At 41.3% G+C, this 10,117-nt stretch overlaps 1 protein-coding gene across 1 annotated transcript; it reads left to right on the top strand.

The window, feature by feature from the left end:
• Positions 1-19: 19 nt before the first annotated feature.
• Positions 20-3,817, top strand: LOC102292386 (stonustoxin subunit beta-like). The gene is made up of 3 exons (XM_005952751.3): positions 20-271; positions 1,586-1,632; positions 1,709-3,817. Exons 1-3 carry the CDS (start codon positions 216-218, stop codon positions 2,248-2,250), a joined length of 645 nt encoding a protein of 214 aa, XP_005952813.1. The 5' UTR covers positions 20-215; the 3' UTR covers positions 2,251-3,817.
• The last annotated feature ends 6,300 nt before the right edge of the window (positions 3,818-10,117 follow it).

A 10,117-nucleotide genomic window follows, 5' to 3' on the forward strand; every position in this document is an offset into this window, starting at 1 on the left:
ACTTTAACTGAAATCAGAATCTGTTAATTTGACTGCATGTACATCATCAAATTCAGAGCAGTTCATTACAATGATGTGACATGTTGTATGTTTGAAGGCTGTCAGGCTGTCAGATCACAGGAACAGGCTTCACCTCTCTGGCCACAGCTCTGCTTTCCAATCCCTCCTATTTGAAAGAGCTGGACTTGAGCTATAATCATCCAGGAGACTCAGGAATGAAGCTTTTGTCTGCTCTAAAGAAGGATCCGCATGTGAAACTGGTCATACTCTGGTAGGAAAACAGGAAATAAAGCTAAAAAAAATTTTTTTTTCTCCAGCATATTGTAAGGTAACCACTGATCTGATTGCCAGTAATACAGTCTGTATGTCCAGTTAAGTGGGCAGCTGTGTGGGTGAATGACTCAGAACCAATCACAGTTAAAACACGAGGAAGGATACACAGCTTGAAGGAGAATGTAACAAATACATAAGGATTGGACCCTCGATACTGACGTTTCAAGACTGTGTCAATCAAAACACCAACATCACATGACCATGGCTAAGTGAGGTTTGATGTGTTTAACTCCAGATCTGACAGGTGCCTTTGTGATGGTTCTGGGTCTGTGATCCAGTTTATAGTTTCGTTTTTCTGCGTCCTGCTGCGTTCCCTATGTCCTCACTTTATGCTCCTCACAGTCACAGCCTTACCTCCCTGTTTTTAGTCAGCTGAGGCACCAGGATTCCTATTTTCATGAACAAGTCATCTGTGCAGGAACACGTTATTTTTAATTGTGATTGGGAAGAATAATATATGCTCTCAGTTCAATTAAGTAAGTAAGTAAGTAAGTAAGTAAGTAAAATTTTATTTATATAGCACATTTCTAGATGAAAGATCACAAAGTGCTTCACAAGGTATAGAAAAAAAACAGTCAAAAGTTAACAAAACGCAATTTTAAAAAGTACTCAGATTCAAAGTGTAATTAAATAAATATTGACTTAATTGGAATGTTTGCTGTCATAGCCTCCTGAGAATCAAGAAAAAAATCTTCTTCTCATTGAACTTTTTATTGTTTTCTGCATGCAGGACTCAGTAGGTCTATTGAGGCTGGAAATAACCGAAGCTACAAAACAAAAACAATAACAGGAACAACTTGACTTGAAAAACGGATTCAGACTCAAAAAGTCTAAAGCCTTTGTCATTATCAGAATGAGCACAGCAGTCTTTTCTCAAAATATTTTGTTCTATATATTTATTTGTTTTGTTTTGTACTGAATAACTAAGCAACTGAAACATCCTCACACGTGTTAACAGAAAGAGAAAATAGTATTTGAAGCACAGTGTTCATTGTAGTGACAGAAACACAGGGAGGCAGAAAATAAAGCAGACTGAAGGTTGTATTTAGGTATTTAGATAATTTAAGAACCTGTTACAGACCAGATGATTTATTTTTTTAATTGTGCTTTGATACATAAAACCTTAGAACCGTATTATCTGTTTGACTTTATTAAGAGATAAAATAAAACACAAGGTTATTTCTCTAGAAAAGATGAATCAGAGAACATAAAGGCCACGTCTGCACACTAAAAGATAATGTGCTCATTTCAGTGTGGAGCCTCAAGGAGTCCAGTGGATGAGACCAGGTCTAAGGAAATGTAAGTATTTTTGATTTATGAGCTGCATTCACACAATCTTGTACTGTTCTACATTTTTTCTCACGGTTCCCTTTAGATTTCTTTGATCTGACGCTGGATCCAAACACAGCACACAGAAACCTCAAACTGTCTGATGACAACAAGGAGGTGACACATGTGGAAGAAGATCAGCTGTATCCTCATCATGATCTTAGGTTTGATCACTGGCCTCAGCTGCTGTGTACCAACAGTCTGAGTGGTCGCTGTTACTGGGAGGTCGAGTGGAGAGAAGAGGTTCATGTTGCTGTAGTTTATGGAGGAATCAGACGGAAAGGAGATGGTGATGAAAGCAGGTTTGGAAGGACTCATCAATCCTGGAGCCTCTACTGCAGTGATGACAGGGGTTACTATGTAGATCACAATTACATAGCAAGAGCCATCCCTCTTCTCCCCTCAGCTCTCTCTCACAAAGTAGCAGTGTATGTGGACTGTTCTGAAGGAACTGTGTCCTTCTACAGTGTCTCCTCTGATAAACTGATCCACCTGCACACCTTCAACACCACCTTCACTGAACCTGTATATGCTGGGTTTAGGGTGAAGTCTGACTCTAGTATCCACCTCTGTGCTGACTCACAATAATAAACTTACTGTGCAGAGAAATATTCTCACATTGGTGTTTCAAACTTTTTCTTACTTAGTATATCAGGTAACTGTCTCGTACATATATTAGTTTGGTTTTCATTCCAGAATTATTGGATTAGACTGATTCTCCTGAAAAAATTTTTTTTTTTATCATCTCATTGTCTTTGGTGCCTTTTTTAACAGCAGATATCAGTTTCTATTAATGCATCATGGTTTACATACCCACAGGACTCTTGGTCCTGAGGAAAGAGGAACTTTATTTTAAAATCAGTTGCATTACTATCATCTATCACTAAATTTGTTGCATCCATCCATCTTCTTCCACTTTATCCGGGGCCGGGTCGCGGGAGCAGCGGCCCAAGCAGAGCAGCCCAGACCTCCCTCTCCCTAGCTTATCCGGGGAACACCAAGGCGTTCTCAGGCCAACCGAGGGATATAATCGCTCCAGCATGTACTGGGTCAGCCCCCGGGCTCCCCCCACCCTTCGGAGGAAACCCATTTCTGTCGCTTGTATCTGCAATCTCGTTCTTTTGGTCACTACCCACAGCTCGTGACCATAGGTGAGGGTAGGGTTGTAGATCGACCGGTAAATTGAGAGCTTCGCTTTGACACTCAGCTCTCTCTTCACCATGACAGCGTCAGCATCACTGCAGCCGCTGCACCAATCCGTCTGTCGATCTCTCGCTCCCTTCTCCCATCACTCGTGAACAAGAACCCGAGATAGTTAAACTCCTCCATTTGGGGCAGGGTCTCATCGCTGACCCGGAGTGGGCACTCCACTAAATTTGTTGCATTATACCTGTAAGATTTATATTATTGATTGTAATGTATGCTTAGAAATATTTACTCATATATAATTAGAGTTTTATAATCAATTGCATAATGATAGAGGTTTGATCCTTAGTAGTCTGTAAAGACTCTGTGTGCCTTCCAGAGTGTTCTGGCATGCACACACAACTTGGGGTCATGAGAGAGGTCGTACCTTCTCTTACTGATTTACGGTATAGGAGGACACCTACTCTGTATCTGGTTAAGTATAAGAGCCCTTTGTTCAGGTGGACCGCTGGACTCCTGGCACCAGCTTTGGGGAGTCTTCACAGACTCATATCTTGAGAGCTGTTGTAGTAGAGTTGTCTCGTTCCAGCGAGGGGTGTGTGCTAGACACACCCATCAATACCCATTTTAATCATGTTTAAACTGATGGATGAAATCTTTGGAACAGAACATTTTAACATTTTAGACGTTGTTGGTTAGACTTTGTGATGATGAGCGCTGCAGGCTTCTATATATTTTGTGTTTAGGCTTCTTTACTTTCTTACATTGCATAACTGTATGCTTGTCTCTCTCTTGTTATGCAAATTAAGTAACATTTTACCACAACAAGTTCCTGGAGAAATGCAATATCACCACTATGTGACCAGTTTTCATAACAACTGATCTGGATGGTTCTGGATCCATTTATTAGTCTGTGTTGATCCAACTGTAGCTTCTAGTACTGCTGATACAAGAAGAGCAGCTTATGGCTAACTGGACGATATGGAGAGGTCTCTCTTCAGTTCATAATCAATAAAAACAGTCTGACTTACAGATGACCTCCAGTCTGTGTTTCTTGACTGAACAGAAACAGTTTTACAAACTCAGATTTGGTTTTTATTCCTTGTTAAAACAGACTCATGAATTGTAACAGAAACGGGAAGGTGAAGACAAAAGAATCAAGATGAAAACAGTTGGATTTTTTCTCGTTGACTTCTTGCAGATTCTGTCAATGTGTGTTTACTTCTCCCGTGTATATATGTGTGTAATACATTTTAAACATTTATCAGTTTAAATGCTCTCTAACTGCTCTTTCTAAATAAATTAAAAAAGGACTGTCTGTCCTTACTGTGTTGCACTGTTTATATAAAATACTAAAATGAATCTGTTTATGTGTGGATAAACTGTAAACTGCGTTCAGAGAGTTAAAAACAAAACAGAGAAATAAACAGACAGCAAGATGTTTTTTAAAGTGTCTTTGTGAACATTTATACTACAGGTGTATTTATAGCATACAGCTGTGTTATGCTGCAGGTATGAAACATATTAGAAATTGTCTGTACAGTATACGAGGAGAAAAAGTGAGAAGGAGAAAGACTCCAACTTTCATTCTGTCAGTTTCTCCTCTCATCACATAAATACCTGAGCAGTGACAGAGACCCCGACTGCAGCGTGTTTCTTATCGTGATGCAAAATACTGAGAAGCATCCAAACTTTTGTAGGCCTTCAGATATCGTCCAGTATAATTTGAGGCCTTGATGACAACATAATGATATAAATCATGTGGTGTAGGAAACACGTTGGAAGGGAGTGAGTAAACATCCATATTCAGCCCTCCATTGCAAAATTCCTTCATAACAAGCAATATATACTGTACACGTGTTTGTTTGCTCATAGATACCAGAGTTGACCTCATCTACAAAAGTTTACGAGGTTTTTACTCACTCGATGTGTCAGAATTGCTATTAGGAATTGACCAATCCAATTTCGGTATCGGTCCGATCCTGACCTAAATTACTGGATCGGATATCGGGGGGAAATTAAAAATGTAATCTGATCCATTAAATATCACAAAAGCACCTCACGAAACTTGCGACATGGCGTAACCTTAGCAGTCGGAGCAGTATGTGTGACGTCATACAGTGACTGTTGTGTGCGACACCTGCCAGCGGTCTGGAGTTAATTTACACTGAAAACATTTGGAGCCTCGCTAGGTGCTGCCAAACCAGATGTTGTGCCATGGTAGGCATCTCCGACAAAACCCGCTCCGCCCGTGAACTCCCACCAGTGTTCCAGATTAACTGGTGACGGTCAAACAGATGTGTGGTGCTTAAAAGGAGCCGCTACTGACAAACCAGCAAATTAACACTTAACAAATATTTCATCTGTGACACCTCAAACACAGTCCGTCAGTCTTATTGCTCTTGAACAACAAAATATTTTAAAATGTCGCAGGTTTATCTGATGATATTCTCATACACGAGGCAACCACAAAAACAGGAAACAAATAAACGTCTCCACATCGATGCTGTTCACAGGACAACAAGAGTAAACGATCTGAAGAATTTTGTCTTTGTTATCGTTCCCCTCGTACGTTTTATTACTCTGATTTCAGTGTTTTCGCCAGACCCCAATCTGACAGCCAGCACCTCCTCCCAGCCCCCCAGCCCTGACGGTTAACAGAACGGGGGCGAGTGAAGACCCCAAACCTCCCTCCACCCGCTCATATGTAGTGTTGTTGCGTGCTGTTCTAAAGTGCATTTAAAACTCAGGAGGGCATGGTGCTACCTCCCAGAGAGCAGCACAGCTACTCCCGAAAACACTCAGTGTCTATATGCATTTAAAATTGAGGGTAGGGCACCAGCGCCAGAGGTGGGTTCGAATACACAGACCATCCTCTGGATGCTGTAGAACGTGCCCACCCTGAAGGCCCTAGATGTATGTGTTATGAGAGTATGAGTAATGTGGAAGTCTAGGTTACAGAATAAAATTGAGGCACAGGCAGCCAGAAGGGGACAGAGGGGGACTGCCTCCCCTGCACCCTGGTGACACACCTGCACCCCAAACCCTGCATGTGTGTGGGTGTGGTGGAGCGGGAAGAGGGAGGCAGCTGAAGATGGGGAGGCAGCTCCCCCGCTTACCCCAGTAAGCACACTCACACTCTGTAACCCACCAGGGTAAAGAGGCTCAGGCCCATCCGGACCGGGGCCCACAGCAGCAGCACCACCCGGCCCCACAGAGTCCGGGGCAGCCCACTCGACCCCACCGCAGAGAAAACTGCACCCACCCCATTATACAATCATCTCCCAGAACACACAAGACAATAGACACCCAGGTTGAGTCATTCTCTACCTCTCCTATATCTCTCCCCCACCTGCAGAGTGAGCTCCTGTAGAAATGAGACCTCCTGCAAAGCTGTAACAGCCTCCCCACCAGTTAGAGAGCCCTCCAGTTGGGCCGATGCACCAGAGGTCCCCCGTACTGGGGCTGTATATTTTAGACAATGATTTGTGGGGGTTTTTAGTTTAAAAATTGTACCACACTTGGTGGTGTTTATAATTCAGCTTCACTGGGATTAAATTTATTTTTTACTATGGATTTAATTTGTTGATATTCCAAAAATCTTTTCTTGTTGATCCCATATTGTGTAACTAGTCTGTCAGATGGAATAAATCCTGTTCCTTCTAATATATGTTCCAAGTATTTGATTCCTTTACCACTCCAATCTGGAAAGTTTATCATGTTATTGTTTTGTAATATGTCAGGGTTGTTCCAGATAGGTGTACGTTTGCATGGGATTAATGAAGACTGTTATTTTTAGAAACTCCCACCATGCTGTCAGAGAAGAGCTGATGTTGATGCTTTTAAAGCATTCATGTTGTTTGATGTTTGAGCTGATAAATGGTAGGTCTGAAATTTCTAGATTATTACATAGTGCCTGTTCTACATCTAGAGATGAACTGAAGCCTGTTGACTAAAAAGTAGTGATTAAAGTTAGGCAGCTCTAGTCCTCCTTTGTCCTTTGTAATGTTTTTAAGCTGATACGCGGGGTTTATCTTTCCAAAGGAATTTAGAAATATACGAGTCGAGAGATCTGAACGAATCTTGTGATGGCTTACTTGGGATCATTGAAAATAAATAGTATATTTTTGGCAAGACCATCATTTTTATAGCGGCATTACTTCCCATGAGTGATATGGGTAGCGATTTCCATCTAGCTAGATCGCTTTCTACTGTCTTTAAAAGTGGGATGTGATTTAATTTAATTCATTTAAATCTAATTTAACAAATTTTCCTTCTTCTAGCTGTACTGACTGACCTTTGACCTCATGTGTTGAGGACTCTTCACCTCTGTCTCCTCTCACAGGGAGAAGATGATCTGCAGGATCCTGCTGCTCATCATCATCACCTCATGTGTCTCTGGTTAGTTTACAGCTTCACTTTATGAACTCCAAATAAAGCTCAACAACAGATTTGTTCCAGTCCTCAGTGTGTCTGCTCCTCTCTTTCCCTCTCTGTCTCCTCAACAGGATCATTTGTAGTCAATGTGACACAGACCTGCTATCAGGCAGAGGAGAACCACAACATCATTAATATTAGTGATATATGGTTTGTAATATGTTAGATATGGGGATATGTATTTTAAGGTAACAATTACACAGTTTGGTTGTATTTAGCCTGGCCCTTTCTCCCCTACACTGCTGAGTCTAGTGGTCTCTCCCAAAGTCAGCTACCTTAGTGGATATGGTACTTCCAAAACAAATAAAACAGACATGACAGGAAAACATGTTTGGTTTTTGAAAGTATGGTATGGTCTCTCCATTTCACAGTATTCTGTGTACATGTATGCACACATACCTGTATGATATTTCTGATTACTGAAGAAAGAAAAGAAAAAGTCTGATCCTCAAAACAAGCTGGCTAGGACCCATCAAACATTTGTAATCAGGGGTCTGTAACTCGATGATCCGGGCATACCCAGCAGGCAAATGCCCGATACATCAGATTACCAGACCAGCCTTGCTCGTGTGAAAGTTACATTCCCATGGCAACGTTACACCATGAGTTTTATGGGTAACTTTGAGGTCACATGAACAATGAAAGGTTGCTAGGAGGAATAGCTCCAAGAGAAGAGGGTGTGTTTTAGGTTCTTGAAGTGCATCGGTCCTTATTATGAGGCTTGCTTTCACGATTGTGTGTCACAGTTTAACACTGAACATGTTATTTACTGATAGTTGTTTATGATTGGAAGTGTGTGAATGTATGTTATATTTTACTTCATCAGACTCGCTCACTGCAGATGCAGCAGCTTTCTGCTTTAGGAAACTGAAGCTTGTGTGCAGCTGGACTGCAGGATTGATTCTGTGCAACATCTGAAAGGTTTTCACTTTTCTCCTGTGTGCTCTGCGCCATCTAGTGACATCTTTCAGTATTGCACTGGCATGATAGCAGGTACACTACAACACAAGAAACACAACAAAATAAAATAAAACACTGCATAAGTGAATAAATCTTTATTTATATGCAGAAAATCTGAGTTTGTCCTGATCTGAGTTTCATGTGATGCCTGATCTCCTTTTCTGTGCCTCTTTGCTGACATTAAAGTCCACGTTTTAAGAGCTGCCTTTACATGTGTGTGTTCCCTCTTTTTGTTCTGCCCGGTGATGTAGGGTCCTGATTACTCCAGGTTTGTGTTCCAGAGGGTGGTGGGAGTCAAAGAGGAGGTACTGGTCCGTGTGTGGGGGCTTCTGGTAAACTTCAGTGTTGAGGTTTCCATTCTCTTCAGTGTGCACAGCACAGTCCAGCAATGGCAAACAGTTATCCTTTGTGTCTTCCCTGAACTTTATGTTTTTATCCATAGATTTGATGTCAGTGTGCTTTGGGCACGCTTTAAAAATGTTCATTAATTTATTTTATTAAAAGGAACAGTGAGTATTAATGAATACATCAATGTAAAGATTAATGTGAGAAAATCACATGGATGAAGCGCTCTCAAAAACTATAAAATACAAACAGCTGTAAACTCTTGGTGTGTTGAGCTGGAGCAACAACAATGTAGACAATATGAAACAGAAGAAACTGCAGAAAACACTGGAAACATTTATGACACATTTACTGACACTTGAACGTGATTACAAATGTGTCAGTCAGTGTTGGATTTGATTTGCCCCAAACTCTGCCAGAAGTGCAGGTTATCATGTCTCTGCAAAATGACTCATCAACATGTGAGGAGAAAACGTACAAATCCATCATATACACAGTATATATTATACAAATACACAGTTAATAGTTCACATTAAGGTCTGTGGGGTCGACACGTTTCTCATCAGTAAAGTGAACATGGAGCAAATTTCATCTTCTGACTGAAAACCGACAGATTGACAAAGTTTCCTTTTGAATGAACAGACTTCCATGAAGTTCATGATTTTGTGGATCATGTCTCATTATTCTGTCCATCATGTTATTAAAGTGACTCCAACAGTCTCGTTTACATTGTTGATCAACTGGGGATGTTGTAAATCCAAACCCATTATGTATTCATGATTTGAATCCTGGGTTGTGTGAAATCTCAGAAATGCACCCTAGACAAAGTGAATCTGTGAACTAAGGTGTAGGTGTGTTAGATCATGTTGTGGTGATCCTTGGGTTGAGATGGGTGTTCATACTGGAGTGCAAAATTAAAACCAATGGAAGATGGACAAGAAAAGTTCAAAGCCATCAGGTCCTCAGTTTAGAAAAAGAGAAAAGAAGAGGAGGAGAAACGAGAAAAAATGTTGTCCGGACCAATGACCTGTCTCCGCCTCACTCAAGTACCGACCCGAGTCATCAGTCCTGAGTCTGGACAGTTGAAGTCTGATTCGTCCTTCTCTGAGGGCGTCTTTGTCACTCTGGACTCGTCCTGAAAACTTTTCATCCTGAGACTCTGACACCTCAACACCTTCATGAACCTGATACAGGATTAAACGTTTAACCACAGTTATCAGTTCACAGAGGATGTTGAGAGTTTTGGTGGATCTGTCAGGTTTGGTGGTGAACGTCCACTCCAGTGTGATGTTGTGGTTCTCCTCTGCCTGATAGCAGGTCTGTGTCACATTGACTACAAATGATCCTGTTGAGGAGACAGAGAGGGAAAGAGAGGAGCAGACACACTGAGAACTGGAACAAATCTGTTGTTGAGCTTTATTTGGAGTTCATAAAGTGAAGCTGTAAACTAACCAGAGACACATGAGGTGAGGATGATGAGCAGCAGGATCCTGCAGATCATCTTCTCCCTGTGAGAGGAGACAGAGGTGAAGAGTCATCAACACATGAGGTCAAAGGTCAGTCAGTA

The sequence above is a fragment of the Haplochromis burtoni genome, unplaced genomic scaffold, assembly GCF_018398535.1.
Source record: "Haplochromis burtoni strain Fernald_Lab_line unplaced genomic scaffold, NCSU_Asbu1 Contig_2139, whole genome shotgun sequence".
NCBI lineage: Eukaryota > Metazoa > Chordata > Actinopteri > Cichliformes > Cichlidae > Haplochromis > Haplochromis burtoni.

Excerpts from the sequence above, each read along its gene's own strand:
- LOC102292386 (XM_005952751.3), top strand. The coding sequence starts at position 216 with ATGAAGCTTTTGTCTGCTCTAAAGAAGGATCCGCATGTGAAACTGGTC. Across the intron at positions 272-1,585 it reads GTGAAACTGGTCATACTCTG|TGTGGAGCCTCAAGGAGTCC; the intron begins GTAGGAAAACAG and ends TGCTCATTTCAG. Across the intron at positions 1,633-1,708 it reads GAGACCAGGTCTAAGGAAAT|ATTTCTTTGATCTGACGCTG; the intron begins GTAAGTATTTTT and ends GGTTCCCTTTAG.